Raw genomic sequence first — 22,365 nt, forward strand, 5'->3', positions numbered from 1 at the left:
GTAATATTCCGTCGCTAACTTTTAAAATTAGAAAAATTACTACAAGAAATTGAGTTTTCGCCCACACACGTAAATGTGGTTAAAGGTATGGTTATGTGTGGGTATAGATAATTACCCACACATAATGCAAATGTCAACATGTGTCACAATAAAAATGTAGAGAAAGGTTTTTACCCACATATATATTTATGTGTGGATAAATCTAATAATATTGTCGACACATGTATATGTCACTAAAAGTGTCTCTTATGTGTAAATAAATATATTTTTATCATAATATAATGCCGATGTGGAAATTATGTAGATGATGACGTGGCATTCGATATTGATACGTCACAATTTATATGTGTAGGTAATTGATATAATATATGTGTAGGTATAAATTTTAATAAAAAAATTAATATTTAAATATTAGGAAAAAATATTACTTTGTGATTATAAATATCAATTTAATTGTGTATAAAATATATTTTATGTAATTTTTTTTTTGTATTTTTATTTCACAATCTGGTATGTGAAATAAAAAATAAAATATAAATACAAAAAACACATGAAAATGCATCTAACACAATTATAACATAGAAATTTTATCAAATAATATTACATAAAATCAAAATAATATGTCAATTGCAAACATTCCAAAACATTTAAATAACTAAGGTGCCAAAAATCTATTATGTGTCTTGAAGATAAACCAAGCTCTTCATCTTCATCGACTTGTCGTATTGCAATCCATTTCCAAGCTTCAACCTAGAAATGAGTATTGAACGAAAATAGCAATAATTAATTAATGGAAATGGTAGTTGAGAGGAAACCACAAACCTCATGAAATTCAGTCAAATAGGAGAAACAGAGGATATGATGAATAAGAACAAAATGGAGCGCAATAAATGAACTGACCTTGTAGTTCCTGACAATCCACACACGCTGGCAAAAGGGGCACTCGTAAAACACGTATAACCTTAAATAAAAAGGGGAAGAAAACAATCAGGCTAAAAAAATTTCAGATCAAACTACACATACAGAATCTATAATCCTTCTTCTCCACATCTGTATGTATGCGTGTGTAACTAATTGAAAGAGAGAGAGAGTGGTACCTAGTGGTTCCATCGAAGAGTGGTGGTGGATCAAGAGAAGTTGAATTGAAGAGGAGCGGAAGAACTTCTTGCACGCGGCTGATGGAGCAGAGCGGCGGATGGTTCATCGATATGTGAGTTCTGTTCTAAATATCTCCTAGTTTTGTGGTTAAGAGGAGATGAAGTGGAGTAGTGGGACTTCTATTGGAGGGAGTTTTGAAAAATGGCGTTAAACTGAAATAAGTTTGGAAAATAGAATGAAAAGATAATGTGTTTGAATAGATTGTAAGATTTGGTTGAGAAAATAAAGGGATTGGAATATATGAAACAATTTTATAATGGAACATAACTAAGTATTAATTTTATTTATTTATTTGAAACAACTTAATAATCGAAAATTTGGTATTAGCATGTAATAATTAATTCCTCCAAATTTAAGAATTAAAAAATTGGCGTCCCAAATAAACAAGGAAAAGAAAAAAAAAAGGAAAAAAAAAATAATTTAAAATACACGTAATTAAGTAGATTACATTTAGTTTGAAAGTTAATCTATGATTAAGTTAAAAAAAAATTCCCACGTATCTTACATGTCAAGAATAAATAATGATAAAAATTTATTACCCACACATAGATAAATTATAATTATGTGTGGGTAATTGATTCACCTACACATTTTTCCAAAATATATATGTGTGAATAATAATGTGCGGGTAAAACATCAATTAAGATTTACATAAATAATTAATTAAAGCCAAAATATAAATGTGGCTAAAAATATTTTCTCACGTTTAGTACATGTCAAGAATAAATAATGATAAAAATTCATTACCCACACATAGATAAATTATAATTATGTGTGGGTAATAACTTTTATTAGTTTGCCACGTTGGCAAAACAAATTCAAAAATAAATTTTGTTACAATAAATAAAAAATAAAAATAATCATAAAATAATAAATGTCACGAAAATATTTTTGCCACACATTTTAAATGTCAATAACTAATGAATTTTTTTTGTGTGCATTACCCACACATTTTGAAATTATGTGTGGCTAAACTACCACACATTATTATGTGTGGGTAATTATGTGTGGGTAAAAACTCAATTTCTTGTAGTAAAGTAAAAAAATTGAATTAAAAAAATTATAAAATAAAAAATGAATTTTCTGTTGTTAATCCATTGCCAAGGCCGAGTCTTTGATGACAATGATTTCTTTTCGTCGTTAATATCGAGTTTGTGATGATGTCAAATTTTTTTCCGTTGTTAATTCGTAGTTAAGTTCGAGAATTTGATGATGTCAATTTTTTCCATCGTTAACTTGTGATTAGATCCATAATTTGTAGTAAAAGTTTCAATATCCTTATCATTTTTATTTGTCTAGACTAATTCTGAAAAATAAACGTCCCATTTGAATTTATTAATATCTAATTAAGATATATCAATCAAAATTAAGATAAATACCCGTGCATCTGGATGCTCCGGATTGTGTCTCTATAATAATTTGGCACATTTTAATTTCTTGAAAAGCGTAAGAAGAATTCATGATTATATACATAAAACAAGTACAGCTAGCCTGCAATTATGTAATGCAACGAACAAGATTCACACACATTCTTCTCGTCGCAATTGCTTATCATCGGATCATATCTCTACGACTGTTAATTTTAATTTTCCCAATTAGGGTGTGTTTGTGTCGGCGTAGGGATTAGCAAGCATGTGAAAGGAACATTGCTCCTTTTGCAGTTTATACAGTTAAGAAAGCCGCCAATTGGAAATTGGATTGTGTCAGCATGTAGTTTGTTTCGGTTGGGAAGAGATCAAAAGATCCCTAACCAAACACACCTCAGGTGGTAATGCATCGAATTACACGCCACCACGTGGACAACGCAAGCTCAGATTCCCTACAAAGGACCAACTACCAAGCATCGGATATTTTTCTCTCACATACACATACATACAAATTTACTATATTTACATTAATTTTGTCAACATTTGCATGACCACTATGTCTATTAACACATTATTTCTAAAATATTCGAAATCCATCTACCTAATTATGATTCGTTCTTTAGTACTAGATCAAATGGTTCAATTCGGCTCGTGAAGTCGGGTGCTTGTGCTCAAGATTTCTCGAATTTAATCACCGAAAATTTTAAAATCTACTAATAACTTAGAGATTAAACGATGCCATACAAAATATTATTAGTAGGATTTATCTTTCTCGTGTATTTTACAAATTAGATTAATTATACTCAATCATGCATGACTTAATTATCTAGCTAGAGCCCTCCTTGTTAACGGTTGTACGAGTTCATCTCGTCATGAAAAAAGAGAGTTTACCCTAACTTTTAAGGCCATCTTTGTGTTATGATTAATAGAAGAGGATCTATTTTGAACGATATATAATTTTGTACAATTCTAAATTCTATCAAATACTCAGTTTATAATTCTCAATAGGTTTCATCCTATGTTGGCTAACTATAATTAATTTTGTTTACTTTGAAAATATTCCAAACTAAATAATAATTAGATCTAAAATTTTAAATTAATTAACAAACCCAAAATAGGATTTCATTAATTAGTTGTGATTTAAAAGTAGCGTGGTGTAGAACTAATTAATTGGACCTTGTCACGGAATGCATTTAGCAGTATACGCGTTACATATAATAATTCAATATAATGTATGATTAATGTATACGTATTTGAAAAGAGGGGGCTTGAGAAGAAAGACTAGTAAAGAAAGCAAGATATAATAGGGAGCTAGGATCGAAAATAGTATTAATTTATTAAAGATAAAGTGGGGGTGGTAGGGGGTGGCCGCCTCCCCACATTGCTTTTTCATTATTATACTTCTCTATTCCCTTTTTGTTCTCTTATCAAAACCCCCCCTCTCACAACTCCCAACCCCTCAATCATCTTCTCCTTTAATTTCTGTGCCTCATTTGTTCTATTTCCTTCCTTTGGATCTTCTGATCAAGGTCCTCCCTCCCTCCTTTATACTCTCTCTCTCTCTCTCAACTTGTTGGAATTAATTAGGGTTTTCATCTTTGTGCAGTTGTATAGTTCTTGATATTTGGAGAATAGGTACACATTTTGATCAAGAATATTGATCAGAAGTTCCAAGGGGAAGGAGATAAGGCAAATGGCACCGGTTTCGCTGCCTCCCGGCTTCCGGTTTCACCCCACCGATGAAGAGCTCGTAGCTTACTACCTCAAGAGAAAGATTAACGGCCGAAAAATCGATCTTGAAATTATCCCAGAAGTCGATCTTTACAAGTGCGAACCATGGGACCTTCCAGGTATGTATCTATTTCATTATAATTAACATCACAAACATGGATATATTATGATTATAGCCAGGAATTAAAAATGTTAATTAAGGTTGAAAATAATTTAAGTAGCAATGAAGAAAGGTATAACCATGAAATGAAACCCCACAGTCAATCACAACAACTATGCATGTAAGTTTGAAAAACCCTTGTACATGACGATTGATTAATATTACTAGCTTTTAGTATTGATGGCACATAAATAAGCACAGACACGTGTGTGTGTGTGTGTGTGTGTTTAGGATATATATGTGCTGCCTGTGTTTTGTGCTTTTAATATATAACTTTCAAACTTAAGTCAAAATATAAGAATTAATATTGATGAGATTTTGACAAAAAAAAGAATGTTGATGAGATTTCCATGCATGAAATTTAACGACTGGGAATGAGGAAGCTTCTTGATGGTCCCTACATATTTTATTGTCATACCGTTCACAAAGATATATGAGGCCATACAAATAATTTCTCTCCAAAGTCATAAAGCAATAGAAAAAACACTCGATTGAAGCATAAGATCCTACTTTAATTTGTCCCTTTTTGGCCTCCTCCCCTTTATCTAATCACACAATAATTCACCCCACACAAACAACCAAAATATACAGATTAGTCGAAGAAAAAATACAAGTAGCTAGCTAGAAGTAAAAAGGTAATAATTAATTGATTAGTTTCTTCATTTTCAAGTATAGCCGAATAGGAAGCTGGATAAAGAATTGTGATCCCATTTTAAGAAGAAAGATTCCCATTCAACTCTCTTTCCACATATATATAATCTGGTTAGTTATGTGAAGCTAGCATTAAAAGCATAAAATAAAGAGCATCGACAAAAGTGATATAGAGATCGATGAGAAGATATAGAGAGACTTTAATTTTTTGTATATATAAAATGATAGTAAGTAATAAAAGTGATGATGGATGAAAAACAGGAAAGTCGTTGTTGCCAAGCAAAGACCTAGAATGGTATTTCTTCAGCCCGCGGGACCGTAAATACCCGAACGGGTCTCGGACAAACCGGGCAACGAAAGCCGGGTATTGGAAAGCGACGGGGAAGGACAGGAAGGTAAATTCACAGACGAGGGCGGTAGGGATGAAGAAAACCCTCGTTTATTACAGAGGCAGAGCTCCCCACGGCGCTCGCACCGATTGGGTCATGCATGAGTATCGCTTGGATGATAGAGAATGCGACACCCCCTCTTCCGGCCTTCAGGATGCCTATGCACTTTGCCGCGTTTTCAAGAAGAGTTTGAATATTCCCAAAGTCGGAGAGAACTACGTCACTCATCCATCCTCCACCCCCAACTACGAGGATCCGCCCGATCCCTCGTGGCCGCACTACTTATCGGAGGAGGCTTTCGCCTTCACCAATAATCCATACCCTAACTGCGCCCCTATCTTTAACCCTCCCTCAAAGGTACTACTAAACTTAATTTCACTATTTTGCTGTAATGTTTTTCATTACTTAAAAAAAGTGTCGTGTCGTGTCATTATCAGGTCGATATAGCACTGGAATGTGCCCGGTTGCAACATAGGTTTTCGCTGCCCCCGCTGGAGGTCCAGGATTATCCTCCGGCCGGTTTTCCGATGGATCAGAGAATGCAGTATTCGAATGCATTCCATGGGAATACAGATCAGCCGGCTGATATTGTGCAGGAGATTCTTTCAGTTGCTCAAGCTTCTCAACAACTTCAAAATCAAGAGACCTTTACTGGAAATTACGCTCTCTCAGATGACTTTTCCTTTCTTCTCCACGCTCCCGACATCGGCTCCTCTAGATATTTAGACAACGTAGGAGAGGGACATAATCAGAGGTCAATTGATATTGGAGACAATGATCAATTCTCCCAAACAGGGAGGATGGTGGAGAATTTGAGATGGGTTGGAATGTCCAACAAAGAACTTGAAAAGGTCAGCTCTCTCTCTCTCTCTCTCTCTAGAAATGAAAAATTGTAGTAGTAAGCTCTAACTCCTATTTGATCATGACAGGCATTTGTGGATGATTTCAAGACAGTCCCAATAGAGAACATTTCCAATATCCCAAGAGACTATCATGATTTCCAAGGTACATATATGTCCCTTGCCCTAATAAACTTAATAGCAATCCCATTTAATTTCAAATATCATTTTCCACATACTATAAGATGTAACCAATTACCATAATACATAAATAGATGAGCGTAAAATAATATATATAGGTTGATTAATTGCAGGAGAAAGTAGCAACCACAACTTCAACACATTCATCAACACTGAAACAAATGACAACATCTCAATTGCCCCTAGAGATGATCACCACAATGTGAGCAGCGACAACTTCTTGGACGACGGCGACATCGACGATTTCTCGAGCACTCCGAACTTCGAGGTGTATGGGAAAGTGGAGGTGAATCACGGATTACTGGTCTCAACTCGTCAGACACCCAACACATTCTACCACAAAGTGGTGCCATCCAAGACCGTGCAAGTCCAAATGAACCCTATTATCATCCCCATCTCCAAATCGGGTTTTCTTGCATCACCTAAGATGGGATCGAGCATGCTGAAGATGATGAAATCTCTAGATGAGGAAGATGGAAGTTCAAAAGGGAGATTGTGTGGTGAGGTGATGAAGAATATTAGGTCTTATGTAACATTTGCAGTGGCATTGTGTGCCATTTGGGTACGAATTGTGACTCCTTTTGCTTGAATTTGTTTTATTTAATTATTAGGTGTACTAATAATTATTAACATGAAAAGGGGGTAAGGTTAGTATACTTTTCAATTTATTTTATTTTTATCTTTTTTTGGGGGCGGCTAGCTAATTGGATATAGGAATATTAAATTGGGGTGGGGGTTGGCTTATTATATTGTAACTCAATGTAATTGATATACTTTGATGAAGTCAAGTATAATTGTATAATTTGAAGATCTCGTTCTTGAGTGATCTTTATAAGGAATATAATCAAATGGTTCAATGTTTCTTTCCTTTTCTTTTTTCAATTTCTTTTTTTATCGTGTTGATATTCATTACTTTGTGTAGAAGTAAGCCATTTCAACATTTTCCCTTCACTATTAGGTCAATTGCAATGTACGTAGTACCTCAATAAATAAAAGATGAATAAATAGTTGCATGCAATGTATCTTTAATTTTCCCAGAAATAACTAAGATGTACAATACTTGGAACTATTTAATATGCATGCAGAATTCTAAATAATTAAAAAGTTATGAAGTACAGCAAGAATCTTTCGTTATTGTTGGAAAACTAACGAATTCCTACTTTCTTTAATTCAATAATTAATTTCTGTATTGATAAACCAAGCAGAGTTGAACTTCCGAGCAATTAGTAATTAATAGCCATTCTCCCTCTCAACTTAAAAAATAAAATAAATAAATAAATAATAATAATAATAATAATAATAATAATAATAATAATAATAATAATAATAATAATATAATAATTGCAGAGTTAGGTTTAAATCTCAACAACATAAATAAATAAAACGATAAAAGACATAAAGATTTGCGTGGTTCGATCATGGTTTTTAGACGTTTTTACTATAGTCAGAGTGTTTACATTTTACATGGTGAAAAAAATCAAAAAGAGCCTCCTAATTCATAACCAAAAGTGCTATTTATAAGTGTAAAATTAGCCCTAAAACACATGAGCCTTTTTAACTCTAAAGCCCATTAATATAAGTTTTTTGGCCTAAACCCATTAATTTGCCACGTGTCCTTGATACTTCTTTAACTCTGACTCGCATCCTCAGATCTAACTTCTCTCTTTCTTTGGACTCGATGCAACTCTGAATTATAATATTCAGCTCTGTTAGACCTGGATTTATGGCTGCTTCAGATTTGCAAGTAACTTTTGAATCTGCACCAATATCAAAATAATACAAATATAATAGTTTAATTATAGTCGTGTATTGCTCATATTTGAGCCTTTTCTTAGAAGGGCGGGGATCCCTAATTCCATCCTCATAATAATAATAATAATAATAATAATAATAATAATAATAATAATAATAATAATAATAATAATAATAATAATAATAATAATAATAATAATAATAAAATGCACATTCTCCAAAACAAAAAATAAATCAATTGTCATTCTTAGGGTGATGAATGGATCGGGTACATGTAACTCGAATCCGAAATACGGATACCCGTATCCAAATTTAATCAATTTTTGGTACAAAAAAAATAATCTTTCTTATTTATTTTTAGGGTAAATATCATGAAAACCCCTGAAGTTTACCCGCTTTATCAAAAATACCCCGAAACTTTCAAAATGTTCTCTAAACTCTCAAACTATCAGATTTTTATCAAATATATCATGCATCTATTTTCGATCACCAAAAATATGATTTGGCTCACCGGATGCCACAATGTAATTTATATTCTTTTTTTTTAAAGATACAATGGCAAAAACGAAGTCGTTTCGTATCATATCATTTAAAAAATCCACTCTGAAATTTAAAATTCACTTCTACCGTGTTTGAAATTCACGCTAATAACCTAGAATTATGGATAAACACGATAGAGTATGGTACGAAACGAAGTCGTTTTTGCCATGTCATTTAAAAAAAATAGAATATAAATTACATTTTGGGATTCGGCGAGCCATATCACATTTCTGGTGACCGGAAAATAGATGCAGGATATATTTGATAAAAACTTGATAGTTTGAGGGTTTAAATAATATTTTGAAAGTTTCAGGGTATTTTTGATAAAATGAGTATAGTTCAGGGATTTTCATGATATTTACCCTTATTTTTATTTCTCGCATGTTTAGACTCAAAAAACAAATATCAAAGTTTCACTAATCAACAACCAAATATCATTCTTAAATCACAATTCACATCAAATAAGTTTCAAAACATACCTCCAATAAAAAATAAAAAATAAAAAAGTCCTAGAAAGGAACGACACAAATTTAATGGAAATGATTGTATATATTGGGAGTAGAGAAATAGTCTCACATAAATGGTATTGTTTCTTTTTGAGGAAACACACCTAAAAGATATTATTAATAATGATAATTAATTGTATTATGGGTCCACCATGTGATGGGGTATTGTCCATAAATAAAAATGAACTAATTTGGTGGACGTTCCAAAATAACAAAATAGACTATTTTTTGTGAACAAATGGAGTAATTCATAAGTCTCAAAACTCACAATCCACATCAACAAGCCTAAAAAAATAACATTATAAAAATAAAAAATAAAATCACAACACTAATTCAAAGCTATCAAAAAAATCAGTCCACAACAAATTTAATGGGTATAGTTAAATTTATAAATTATACTCCCTCCGTCCCATTAAAAGTAGTCTGTATTTTATTTTGGGTCGTCTCACTATAAATAGTCTATTTTCATAAATGGATAAATTTAACCTTAAAAAGTGTAGGTTCTATCATTGTTGATCAATTTACACATTTTCCTTAATTCTCGTGCCGAAAAGTTTTGAGCCATTTATAATGGGACGACGAAAATAATAGTTATTAATTGTTAGGATAATGTGGGTATATATGATCGATACCTGAAAATTTATTAAACCATGTCCGTTAAATGCTCCATTAGCCGACAAATGCGATTAACGAATACTTAAATACCAAACTGTTACTTATTGATTAAAAATGAGTAAATTTGGTCTAAAATCATAATAAATTTTTAAATTTTGGTTTTGTCTAGGTTGCCAATTTTTGAAGAGTGGGCTAACTTGGGCTAAAAGTGGGCCGATTTAAAGCATAATAATATCAGTAATATCAAATATTTTGAGCCCAATAAATAAAGAAACTGCAGGTTTGAATATTTCCTTGTGGGCCCAGTTCATCTCATACCCTGCACTGTAGGTGCCCAACAGCACACCATTGAATTTTCCTTTTCATCAACAAAAATATTTTTTTTAATAAAAAGTGTACTCCACTCCATCAGTTTTATCTAGCTTCAGAGAACACCGAAAATTAACAGCAAAAAGAAAAAAATAGTCTAGTTGTGAAGTGGTTAATGCATGAGTCTAAAGGTGTTGGAGTCCATATTTACATGATCTTTAGAATTATTTATTTATTTATTTCATAAAAATAAAATAAAATAAAGTGAAAAAACAAACAAAGAAAAAAGTAAAACGAGCATGTCGAATATATAGAAAGTATTAGAAACTCAAATATATGACTTATGCTTATTGGTCAAACTGAAGATAGTATTTTTGTGTTTGTTAGCAGAAAAAGCATTAGTAGGGAATGTTGAATACCAATTTGGAGAGATTGCAATTGAAAGTGGAAATCCAGGTAAAGAAATAAGCATATGATGTTGCGGCTAAAATCTAACTGTTTTTGGCTTTGCCTTTTGTCTCCAACTACTTGTTACAGCAACTGCACCCCTTTTGTCAAGGCTTTATCATTTGTAAATTCGCATGCTCTGTTACTACACAGTCTACATGCAGTCTACACTTATATTCTGTAATTTTATACTGTTAAATTATTTGATTTATCCCTTTCCATTTGGCTCTTAATACTTGGTTATACGGGAAGGTGCACATTAGAGAATCTAGATCCTCTATTTTTTTTTTTTTAAGTATTCATTAAAAGCTTGTGGTTCCAATAGTACAAGTGTAAAATTTATAAATTATCCCATCTTTCAACATTTTTTTCTTAATTATCCCGACCTTCCAAATTATCCAAAATAATTTTGTTCATCAGAACTTAGTCTTTTGAAAAGCTAAAAATAAAAGTTGAAATGTTGAACTATTTTTGATAATTTTCAAAAGTGGAAATAGTTTTTAAGAAGTAAAGAAGTGGAAGTAAACAGTATAATAGTATAATACCAATCTCAAAAAATAAAGAAAGCACGATTTTGATTTTTGAGTTGTCTAGTAATAGTGGGAAAGGTGCGCGTCACATGGTATGGAGCAGGTGGAGAAACAAAAATGGGCAGCCGAAAAAATAAAAAATAAAATTGGAAAAAAGAAGATGACAGAAACAAAGGCAAATTTCGGTTCACGGGTCTCTAATGGATTAACCACTAACCAACAATCTCCCTCTCCCTTTTACAGATCCCAAACAATTCTCTCTTCAAATCATTAATATTTTCTTTCTCTCTCATTCACACACACACACACACCATCTGTATATGCATGCGTATTGCTGAGATTTAGAGAGAGAGGTTTTAAAAGATGATGATGATGTTGCATTTGCAGATTTTGTTGGTTTCAAGCTGTTTGTGGGTGTGCAGTTTTGTTGAAATTGAAGCAGCTACTCCAACTGTGAAACTTGGGAACATTTCACAAGTAGAAGATGCAGCTTATTTTAGGATTTATTATGGACAGACATTCAAAGTCATCAAGAATGGCTTTGATGGCAAGAGTTATCTTCTCATTCAGGTTCATTTTCTTCTCTCTTTTTTTTTTCTTATCGCGTTCTTTTTTTATGTTGTACGTCACTTTGTTAATTTTAGTGGCGGATATACAAAAGAAATATGCTAAATTTATTGTTTGATTTTTGGGTTACAATTCCATCTCAACCATATATTATTTCTACAGAAAGTATATATGCCTCATTCCTATATTTAGTTCTACCAAAATACATCAACTATCAATGTTATATACATTGTTTTTCCTTCCAGAAAAATTGTTGTAATTTATTTTTAAATTAAACGAATAGCGACTTGTATTATTTTTCCTCTATTAAATACTAATAACTATATAATGTTCTTTTTTGGGGTGATCAAGTATGCATTACTTATTTTGTTTTTTCCTTAAGATATTTTGCGTCATTCTCATTGAGCAGTGGCCCATTAGAGGACTTCTTGTGCTTTGCTTTGGATCTATGTGGCTTATTCACGAATCTAGCATTGATTAAATACAAATATTATATATATATATATTGTCAAAATGAAGAAAGTGAGGAAAGCCTACTGTACAAACACAAGTCACATATCAAAGAGAAGTAAAATATTTCAAAGACATAAAGTTGGTCCACGACGATTCAACATTTTACTCCAACACTGCGAGGAATATATATATTCTGAATACATAAGTTTTGTACTATACACTTACTCCACCACACACGCACGTCTGTATTTCCAAATTTATATTTGAATACCAACCGTGATCACTATACATTTTAAAATCCATTTTTAAAAAAAAATTTGGGAACTTGTGTTTGTATATACAAGATGTGTGATTTTTTGTTCGAAATAGTTACAGCCGCTTAATTTAAAAGACATTGATGACATGTGAACTCATAATTTTTCAATTACTATGAGATTTGTGCATTTAGGTTAAGAAGGGTTAAAAATGTCCTCATCGACAGTGGTGGTTTGTTTATTCTTTTGGAACTTCATGGTTTCTCTTTGCCCTATGTAATTATCATATAGTATTTTTTTTTATAAACCTATTTTCGTTTCTCAAACACTTATTCTTATCTATAAAAAATAAAATAGAAGATCATTCTCATTCCATTTTTACGAACCAATAATAATAAGGGTAATTTTATACATAGCCTCCATTTTACTCATCATAGCCTCTTATTTTAAATAATTATAGAAAATATTAATAAAATTACTAATTTATCCTCTAACCTTATTATAATTCGTATTAAATTACAACTTATCACTGTATTTGCAGCCCTCATAAACAAATCACGTGTTCTCTCTCTATCACTTCCATCTGAAGCATTTTCTAGGATCTTCATCTCCGATGATTTCATAAAATTTTACATCCATCGAAAATCACGAAATTTGGAGAATTGATTTCCAAATACATATTTTTTTCCTACTGTAATATACCATTCTTCCATTCTCTCCTTCTTCTTATCTAAATTTTTGCGAATTTACACTTCAAAACTAGGTTTTTTTATATTTTTTTTCTAGACATTGTCTCAAATTCATATCAATGGAAAAAGTTTCTAATAGCTTGAGATAGCAAAGCGCACACACACACAAAAAAAAGGGATGGAAAAGGGTAAACGTACTTTCAAGACGTCAATTGCTATTCCGTAATACTAAGGAGACGTCTTCGAATTTTTTTAAGAATTTTTTGATCAACTTACAATCCCAGAACAACAGTTCATTCTTTCTTCCTTAAAAATTTCACAACTCCTAAACACTCAATTTTCTATCAATTATGCAAATGTTTAAATTCACCTGGCTCCAATCAAATATGCAAATATTCAAATTCACCTGGTTCCAATCAAATTTACATTTAAAATTTTTCATTACAATATAAAATTCGAGAGGCTCTTCATTTGCCTAAGGAATAAAGGCTTCATAGATGCGACAATAACTGTTGCGACTACCTCTGAGTGCCTTCTAAGTTCGTATGACACTGCTTTCTAGTAATAAATGTTTCAACTAATTTTTATCAATTCTATGATGAGAGTTGTATATGAATTGACACTGCTTTCTAGCGCAATATTGAATTTGGGAGAGATGATGAAAGAGAGAATATAGGCAGCGTTTGGGGCTATTTATACAGAGAATGAGTGTGGTGTGTGGGGGCTATAGATAAATAAAGTCATTATTTATTAGTGATTTAAATTAGGGTTATTAAGGGTAAAATAGGTAGTTAATAATAATATTATTATTATTTTTAAATAAATGGCTATAGTGAGTAAAATGGAGGCTACGTATATAATCACCCTAATAATAATCCACTTGAGTGGTGATGGGCCTTTGCTCATCAAATGGGCCAAAACTGGATCTTTGAGGTAACAAGTATTTTCCAGCTAGTGCATGTACTAGCTAAATATAGATTTTACAAAGACATCATATTATTATTTTAGTGAATATGAACAACAACAAAAATAATAATAAACATGAATAATAATCTGTTTATTTGAAAATTGAAGTGTCTGGCGAAATTTGTATAAAATATTTATGCAGAATAATTCAAAGATGGCGACTAGAACAAAATACTGCACGTCAAGGATAAAATCATTTGTGGTTCCATTAGCCAACTACTCCATAGACGCCGATTTTTTCCCAGGTAATTAATTGATCATTTCAAACAGACAATTGGTTTTGAGTCACAGTGTTAATTAATGAAGCTGATGATAGATTTTTTTGAAATGCAGTATCATTTTTTGAGGTGAGATTTGGCAAGTTGTGTTGGAGTATGGGAATTGTATGAGTTTGGATAATGAAGATGTGGTTAATTGGTGCAGCTTCTAGGATTAGTGGGGAGTTTGAAGGGTGCTACCTCAGATAATGTGGTGTCTGAATGTGTGCTCAAAGTGTATAATGAGGGACAAGTGCAGCTGATGAACAGAAGCAGCGCGCAGCAGTTTGCAGCTCATTTCATTGTCGATACAAATCAGCCGCAATCCTGCAACTTCGCCACTTTTCTCTCTGCCGGTGAAGACGCTCCTCTTCAGGTCACATTTGCTGCTACACACAAACAACAAATTTCAAACTTATATGCTTATATATGTATGTGTGCAGAGAGCTGAGTGGATCAAGTATTTGGGAGTATTTGCAAATCTTGAAACCAGAGCCAACCAAGTCTATGATACAGTAACTCAAACCATTACTCATCATCTATGTATCTATATATCATAATAATTAATCCTAAAGAAACTGGAGGCATCTTGTGTTTTGCAGATCAAGAAGAACTACATGTGCTTAAGTAAAGCGGCAACTACTAAGAAAGCAGAGTTCAAACCTATAGTGGCTTGGATGCAGTACGATAATGATGTATGTATGTTGTTAAAGAAATTAAAATCTGTAAATTCAAAATTGATTAATTAGTATTGGTTGGTGCAGGGCGTTTGGTCTTTCACGGAAGAGGCCATAAAGCTAAAGGTAGTGAAATTGTCATGTTTATTTGAATTTGGTAGCATATATGTGAATGTGAATGTTTTGGCATGGCAGTACGTGGAGGATGCAGGCGGCGAAAATATTGACGAGTCCATCAACAAAGCCACCTACAACATCTCCACACCAGATGGACTAGAGGCATTCCATGCCATTCTCTGCGTATGCACTCTACTCTAATTAATATGATTATGATTATGATTATATATAATGCATGTATATATGCAGACCGTTGATGTGGTGATTGATGAGACGTACGCCTCCGATCCAACGGCCTACACAGCCTCCACGTTTCTTCAGAATCTCAACATCCAAGATCAATCTTGCTTCGCCTTCATCTCCACTCAAAGCCTCTGGAGGTACGACAAACGACTTCGTAACTCCACACTTCTTGGTAAGTATGTATATCCGTTAATTAATTCTTAAGTTTTTAATAATTAATTAATATTTGGACATATAGATTGGTACGACGGAGCAATTTCGCAGCCTCAGCTAGTTCTTGCGGATCTGATTGAAGCAATATATCCATCCAACTACACCACCACTTATTTTAGAAATCTAGCCAAGGTCCGCTCAACATTAATTCAATTCATAATACTAAATACTTAAAATTAATTAATGTTGCATTTTATTTATGTTGCAGGGAGAAGGAGTGATAAGCATTGGCCCAGAAATGTGCGAGAGGGATACCTCACTTCCCATGGAACCTTCAACTCTAACTTGCCAATGACACTCTCATCCAATCACATAATTTCTTCTCTATCGCCCATTTTCCTACATATTAGCTCTTATAATTCCTCGCTTACGGCTATACTATAATAACTTTAATTTCCAAATGGGTTCAGACTCTCACTAGAAGACCTGGTTACGTTCCAGTGTCAGAATCTTAGGATATCGGCATGTTTTGTAATTCGCAAAAGGGGGAGTATTTAATGTTTTGCAATAATACAATAAGGAAAAAAGTTTAGATATTGTAGTAATATTTGACTTATTTCTCAATAATATCACCATTTTTTATTTATTTATTTATTTATTTATTTATTATTTTTTTTAATATATATATAATTGTATACCACATTTCAATGTTTTGTCGTTTATATTCTGAGGTAAAAATTTCGGTATTGGAAAATTTATCCGGCACGCCAAATCTGATATGATATACCTATATTTTTTGTAATGCATGCATATGCATGTGTATTTTACTCGTCAAAATCTCAAGTGTCACATGCATGACTTTCAATGCTTGAATATAAACCTCGTGATTAATTTAATTGAAAAAATATCGATCTAAAGCTTGTGTACTAATATTTCAAAGACTATATTATTGAATATGATATAAAATGTTTTATATATATATATATATATATATATATATATATATATATATATATATAGGATAGAGTTTAATGGAGACTACTCCAATATATAGAGAATGAAAATCAAATCTTGTGCGTTGATTCTAGAATATCCTACGGTCTTTATTTGGCTTAAATTTTTTATAATTTTCGTTTATTTTATTGCCAAAAGGTTAAGTTGGTCATTTGATTTTCTCTCTCTCTCTCTCTCTCTCTCTCACATACTTGACAATGACGATGCTGCTCCTTCTCGCCGTCCTCTCCGCCGCCGCCGCCGCTGTCACAGGAATTTTGGAGGGAGGCGGGTCGTCGCCGCCGTTCTTTCACACTTTTTTAGATCTGCGCCGATCTCCTCCTCCTCCCACTGCTCCTCGCCTCCATCTCATCCGCCATCCCCTCCGATACCGCCCCCGTCCCCTCTATTCCCTTTTCCCTCGCCTCCCTCTCCAACCTCCGAACCCTAATCCTCCAGCCTCGATCCCCAAAATCTACCACCTCTAGCCTCGATTATCCGGCGGCCGCGGCCGCGCCCACGCGCAGCCTCCAGTCGCCGCCGCTCTTTCCTTTTTGTTAATCTGCGCCGCCCTCCTCCTCCTACTGCTGCTCCTCGATCGCCTCTATCTCCTCCTCCGTCTCATCCGCCGTCCCCTCTGATACCGCCCCCGTCCCCTCTATTCCCCTTTCCCTCGCCTCCCTGCCAACCTCCGAACCCTAATCCTCCAGCTTCCAACATCGATCCCCAAAATCTACTTCCCCTATTTTCAATTTTGAGAGATGAATTTTACTATTTTAATTGGTGGTTTTGTACTACAAAATCAATGTTGGTAAATTCTGTTGGTTTGTAAAGTCCAGTTGGGTGTTTAAAGGTAGAACCTTTGTATAAATTCAGTTGGTTGATTTCTACAAAAATAATGCAAAAATTTGGTTGATTATGGAGTTTGAACCTAATGTTCGTAAAAAATACTAATGAACATACTAATATTTGTTGATATGTTCGTAGAAAAATGAATGAACATACTAATGCTGGATGATATGTTCGTAGAAATTAAAACTAAATGAGCATACTAATGTTCGTCGATATGTTCGTAGAAAAACAAATGAACATACTAATATTCACCTATTACGTTAATTGACGGATCAGGTCCCAGAATGGGAAGAGAGGAATTTTCAGAATTTGTTCAACGTGATCCCAGATTTCAGTGAATTTGAGTGGACATATTTACCCTTTTCGGATTAAATAAATGTAATTAACCAATATTTAATTACAGGAAAAATCAAATCATGAAATTATATGAATCGTTAGATTAAGCAAGATCGACGCACAGAATTTGGTCTTTGTTCTCTATCTAGGGGAATGGTTGTCATAGAACCTAACCCTATATATATAGGGGGCCGCTCCAATGAGACCACCCCCTAATTTTCGTGTAACATGAGGCACGATCTAGAGCATCTAGAGCATTTATTTAAATATGTCCTGATATTGTATTTGAATGGAGATTTTTTTCACATGGTTCGAATCCTGGAGGGAGCAGAATATTTTAAATTTTTTTATTCATCAGTATACATTGCATTGTTCACCAGTATATATGTCTTATTCATTACCAATTTTTAAAATTTTATTTTTCATCAGTATATACATCTTGTTCGTTAGATATACGTCTTGTTCATTAGTATTATATGTCTTATTCATTGTCCTCATGTTACACGAAAAATAGGGGGTCTCACTGGAGCGCCCCTATATATATATAGGGAATGAGTTATACTAAAAATGCTATCTTTCGTAAGAAATAAGAATAATACATAATTCAGTATATAGTGTTGTATAAGCTGCTTATAATGACTGCATAATGAAATTTAATTAATTGATACTCCTTTCATCCCTCAAAAGTTTGTCCCAAGGGAAACGGACCGAGTTTAGATAAAAGCTGGTAAAATTATTTGATGGTGGGATCATGTACAAAAATAGAAAGTAAGTAGATTGGGACAAACTTTTTGGGACCGTAGCAAGTAAAATTTTCGCTTCCTTCAACATTCGAATCCAGATTATATAAAATTCGCCCCCCTCTAGATAAATATTAGCCATAGGATTTAAAAATTAATGTTACAGATTCATTTTCATTTATCATCACATTTGTCCATTTTTATTTTATCTTCTCCCTATATTTGAAAATATTAAAAAGATTTGACTAAGAGAATTTTTAAAAACGAGTCTTCTCTCCACCACATTCCGCATTTTAGTTAATAGTTCAATTGATAAGCTTTCAAGCAGTTAATATAATTACTAATTGATTCATAGTTTGAACGGTTGCTTTCTCTATCTTGTCAATCTGCCTATTTTTTTCATAATGTGTTAATTTTTTGCTAATTAATCAGTCTTTGCCAACTAACTCATTATCAGTTTAGTTGTTAAACACTCTGAAAAAGCGAACAAAATTGTTAACTAATGTATTTTTCCCATACAACAGTACATGACGAGACGATTTTTGTAATTCATGAAGGCTTTTGTAATTTTTAATTGTCTGATTTAGTAATTAATGTATATATTAGTATAATATTTGTTTGAAATGAATCCTATGCCTAAACAAATTTTAAATTATACTATCTGAAAATCGGTTTTTTAGTCTTAGCTCCCTGGGCAACAATTTAGAAAATGAATCAATATGTGAATTATGAAAACAAAATAAACTATAGTGCATTATTTATATATATGTATGTTAATTAATTTTTATTGATCTAAATATGTCAACGATGAATTTTAACTTGAACAATAATGTAGTGCTAACTTAAGTAATAATGTAGCGATTGAATCCTACATAACGTTGTATTTACTTGCCATTGTTATCATGAATGTCAAATGAATTTAATTTTACTTGTGCATGAATTTAATTTTAATTATGTAGCCATATGAATGGATCATTTTTTTGGCCCAAACGAAATTCTTAGAGAGCATCCTCAATGCAAGAGACATTTTGGGGCTCAGAGACTTTAGAGAGCCACTTGCTATAGCCTATAGAGCCACTTCCTCCATAATGCGGACTTTACAAAGGGGTTCTATAGAGTTTTCATCCCATTTTTAAAAATTGAAATCTAAATAAAATTTAAAATCAAAATTTTTATTAAATTTAAATATAAAAATTAAAATAATCTTAAAAAAGTTTTTTAAAATTTATCCTAAAGATTAAAATTAGAGGCTCCATCTTCAACATTTCGCAAATTTATAAGTCAAATTTATATTTTTTATCCTAAATTTTTAAAATTGAACTTATATATATATGGGTGGGCTAAAATAAAAACACTTCTTAGAATATACAATAAGAACCATTTTCAGCCCTTAGATCATCAAGATCTACGATTAATTCATCACCTTGTTGGATGAATTCATGATCCCGAGTTCGAATTTCATAAGTAGCAAACAATTTGAGGCTCGAGATTCAGTGTACCACATTTTATTTTCCACTTTGTGTCCCACTTTTAATTCTGTTTAATTTCTTATATATATTTTCTTTAATTTCAATTTTATATGCTTTAGTTTAATTTTGTGATTATTAACTAGGGTTTTTATTCCATCAATCTAGGGTATATAATTATTTTTTATCATTTAATTTCAGTTTTATTAGCTAATAATAGGTTGATAAATTCAAAGTGATGGTATATACTTTTTAAAAAATTTATTTTTTTTTGAAATAAAAATTAAATATAATTCATAGTATTATAATAAATTTTATTTTTATAAAAAATATTTTTAAAATAATAGATATATCATTGGGACACAGTGGCACACATAAGATTATGGGACACTGAATCTCATCCCCATTTGACAAGTGTTTAATTGGAAAGTTAATAATTGGACTAAAATTATAAGAAACTGAAGCCTGGGAGTACCAAACTTTTTTTATAGCATAAATCTAATAATAATGTTATTTGAATAAAATATATTCGAACAAAATATATTAGGATAAAAGATAATTAAAATTTTTAAAAAATTAATTTATTTAAAAAATTTAGTAAAAACTAAACAAATGATTTAATTAGTTTTTTCTCCACATTATAGTTTTCTTTGTAACTTTTTAATATTTTCATTATTGTTTTTAAGAACAAAAATAATAAAATTAAAAAAATATTAAAAATTATGTATAAAAAAACTACAATGTGAAGAAAACAATAAAACTAACTAAATTCTTTTCAAATTTGAACGAAAAATTTTAAGTAAAACAAGTTTTAAAAATATTTAACTTTTTTCGTCCAGACATATTTTATTTAAATAGCACCGCTCTAAATCCAAACCTCGGCAGCATGAATTCACACACAGTGACAAAAAGTGGACCCACCGTAACTTTTTCTATAGATTTTTTCACTTATCGTAGTTATATAATCTCTTCGTCCACGAAAGAACTTCCTACTTTTCCTTTTTGGGACGTCCACAAAAAAACTTCATATTTATTTTTGGACTATACCCCATCACTTATAAATATCACATTTACTCTTACTTTTCACCTTTTCACCACTCTCAATACTAATTAAAATATTGTTCACCGTTCTAAATACACTTAACAATTTTTCCTCCACTTTCAACACACTCAACAACTTTTTCTTAAAACTCGTGTCAATCCCTCCTAGAAAGTTCTTTCGTAGACGGAGGGAGTATAAAAAGTTTGTGTTAGAGTATAATGTAACAAAAGTTTGTTCGTTATTATTACTATTATACTTGTCTTTTAATAAAAAAATGTCTAAAATGTAACGTAAAAAAACGTCTAAAATGTACGGGAAAAATGTCTAAAATGCTACCGTCGTTAATAAATATTTTAATTTAAAATTATTTTTATTTTTATTATTCCCGTTGTTAATTAATATTTTAATTTAAAATTAATTTTATTTTTATTATTCCCGTCGTTGATCCATCGTTAATTAATATTTTTCTAGTTTTTTAGTTATAAATTATTTTTATAATTATTTTTAATGCACAAATTATATATTATTATTTCTATCGTTATCATTGTTAATTACTAGTTTTATATTTTTCTATTTTAAAAATAATTTTTATTTTTCTATTTAATTTTAAAATAAGTTTATTTTTAATTTTGTATTTTTGTTATCTTCGTTAATCCATCGTTAAATAATACCTAGTAACTTAATTTAAAATTAATTTTATTTTTGTATGTTTTTTTATAGTAGTATTTTTTTTCCTATTCTAAAATCGATGATAATTTCTCAAACTTTTTTTAACGATAATATTAATTATTTATAATAATAAAATTTAACAATTATATTAATTTTTCTATTACTTTAAAATCGATAGTTACTAAAAATTAAGAAGTTTTAATTATACATTTCGGCATAGTTTAATAGTATTGCATAAATAAAATTGTATATTGAAAGTGAGTTTAAATGAATTGATATGTGATATTATATCAATAATTTGTCTCTTCTATATTGGCGACCATTCGAAATAAATTTCAAGGTTAATTGTGTTGACCTAGAACACTATTAAGATGGGTGATCCACTGGAAAGTATTCGAATGTATACACGAGTGAGTGTCAAATACGTTACAAAATTGAAAATAAAATCTGTTCAATTGAAAATTAATAAAATAAAACTAAAATAATAAAAAAAATTTAAAAATAATTAAAAGAACTTCGAATTAACAACTGAAATTTTTGTCGTTAATTGAGTTTTCCATAAAAGGATTAGCGACGGAACGAATCCATCGTTAACTATAATTAACGATAGTGTTTTAGCAATGAAAATTTTCGTCATTAATTTACTACTTTCTTTTGTAGTGTATATATTAAAATTATTACTATAATTAGACCTCT

General features: G+C 31.5%; 3 protein-coding genes across 4 annotated transcripts; 2 read left to right on the forward strand and 1 right to left on the reverse strand.

The window, feature by feature from the left end:
- Positions 1-557: 557 nt before the first annotated feature.
- On the reverse strand, positions 558-1,517 carry LOC131021985 (uncharacterized). The gene is made up of 3 exons (XM_057951318.1): positions 1,098-1,517; positions 901-961; positions 558-750 (listed from the first exon to the last, which is right to left on the reverse strand). The coding sequence occupies exons 1-3, from the start codon at positions 1,202-1,204 to the stop codon at positions 601-603; spliced, it is 318 nt and encodes a 105-aa protein (XP_057807301.1). The 5' UTR covers positions 1,205-1,517; the 3' UTR covers positions 558-600.
- Positions 1,518-3,903: 2,386 nt separating this feature from the next.
- LOC131021986 (NAC domain-containing protein 54-like) lies at positions 3,904-7,359 on the forward strand. Its single transcript, XM_057951319.1, has 6 exons — positions 3,904-4,054; positions 4,132-4,375; positions 5,329-5,813; positions 5,894-6,307; positions 6,386-6,461; positions 6,610-7,359. The coding sequence occupies exons 2-6, from the start codon at positions 4,219-4,221 to the stop codon at positions 7,083-7,085; spliced, it is 1,608 nt and encodes a 535-aa protein (XP_057807302.1). The 5' UTR covers positions 3,904-4,054; positions 4,132-4,218; the 3' UTR covers positions 7,086-7,359.
- A 3,977-nt stretch (positions 7,360-11,336) lies between these two features.
- Positions 11,337-16,218, forward strand: LOC131021987 (uncharacterized). 2 transcript variants are annotated; one of them, XR_009101118.1, is made up of 11 exons: positions 11,337-11,765; positions 14,267-14,369; positions 14,458-14,471; positions 14,548-14,757; positions 14,825-14,896; positions 14,984-15,076; positions 15,146-15,184; positions 15,254-15,358; positions 15,425-15,555; positions 15,657-15,763; positions 15,840-15,882. XR_009101118.1 is itself a non-coding variant. In XM_057951320.1 (11 exons), exons 1-11 carry the CDS (start codon positions 11,559-11,561, stop codon positions 15,924-15,926), a joined length of 1,203 nt encoding a protein of 400 aa, XP_057807303.1. In that variant the 5' UTR covers positions 11,346-11,558; the 3' UTR covers positions 15,927-16,218. The 2 variants fall into 2 exon arrangements, 1 of the variants encoding a protein (XP_057807303.1); XM_057951320.1 differs by having other exon boundaries at positions 11,346-11,765; positions 15,425-15,590; positions 15,840-16,218.
- Positions 16,219-22,365: the final 6,147 nt, after the last annotated feature.

This window comes from Salvia miltiorrhiza, chromosome 4, assembly GCF_028751815.1.
Source record: "Salvia miltiorrhiza cultivar Shanhuang (shh) chromosome 4, IMPLAD_Smil_shh, whole genome shotgun sequence".
NCBI lineage: Eukaryota > Viridiplantae > Streptophyta > Magnoliopsida > Lamiales > Lamiaceae > Salvia > Salvia miltiorrhiza.

Excerpts from the sequence above, each read along its gene's own strand:
- LOC131021985 (XM_057951318.1), bottom strand. The coding sequence starts at position 1,204 with ATGAACCATCCGCCGCTCTGCTCCATCAGCCGCGTGCAAGAAGTTCTT. Across the intron at positions 962-1,097 it reads CTCTTCGATGGAACCACTAG|GTTATACGTGTTTTACGAGT; the intron begins GTACCACTCTCT and ends TTTTTATTTAAG. Across the intron at positions 751-900 it reads GGATTGTCAGGAACTACAAG|GTTGAAGCTTGGAAATGGAT; the intron begins GTCAGTTCATTT and ends ACTCATTTCTAG.
- LOC131021986 (XM_057951319.1), top strand. The coding sequence starts at position 4,219 with ATGGCACCGGTTTCGCTGCCTCCCGGCTTCCGGTTTCACCCCACCGAT. Across the intron at positions 5,814-5,893 it reads TCTTTAACCCTCCCTCAAAG|GTCGATATAGCACTGGAATG; the intron begins GTACTACTAAAC and ends TGTCATTATCAG. Across the intron at positions 6,308-6,385 it reads CCAACAAAGAACTTGAAAAG|GCATTTGTGGATGATTTCAA; the intron begins GTCAGCTCTCTC and ends TGATCATGACAG.
- LOC131021987 (XM_057951320.1), top strand. The coding sequence starts at position 11,559 with ATGATGATGATGTTGCATTTGCAGATTTTGTTGGTTTCAAGCTGTTTG. Across the intron at positions 15,591-15,656 it reads TCGTAACTCCACACTTCTTG|ATTGGTACGACGGAGCAATT; the intron begins GTAAGTATGTAT and ends TTGGACATATAG. Across the intron at positions 15,764-15,839 it reads ATTTTAGAAATCTAGCCAAG|GGAGAAGGAGTGATAAGCAT; the intron begins GTCCGCTCAACA and ends TTTATGTTGCAG.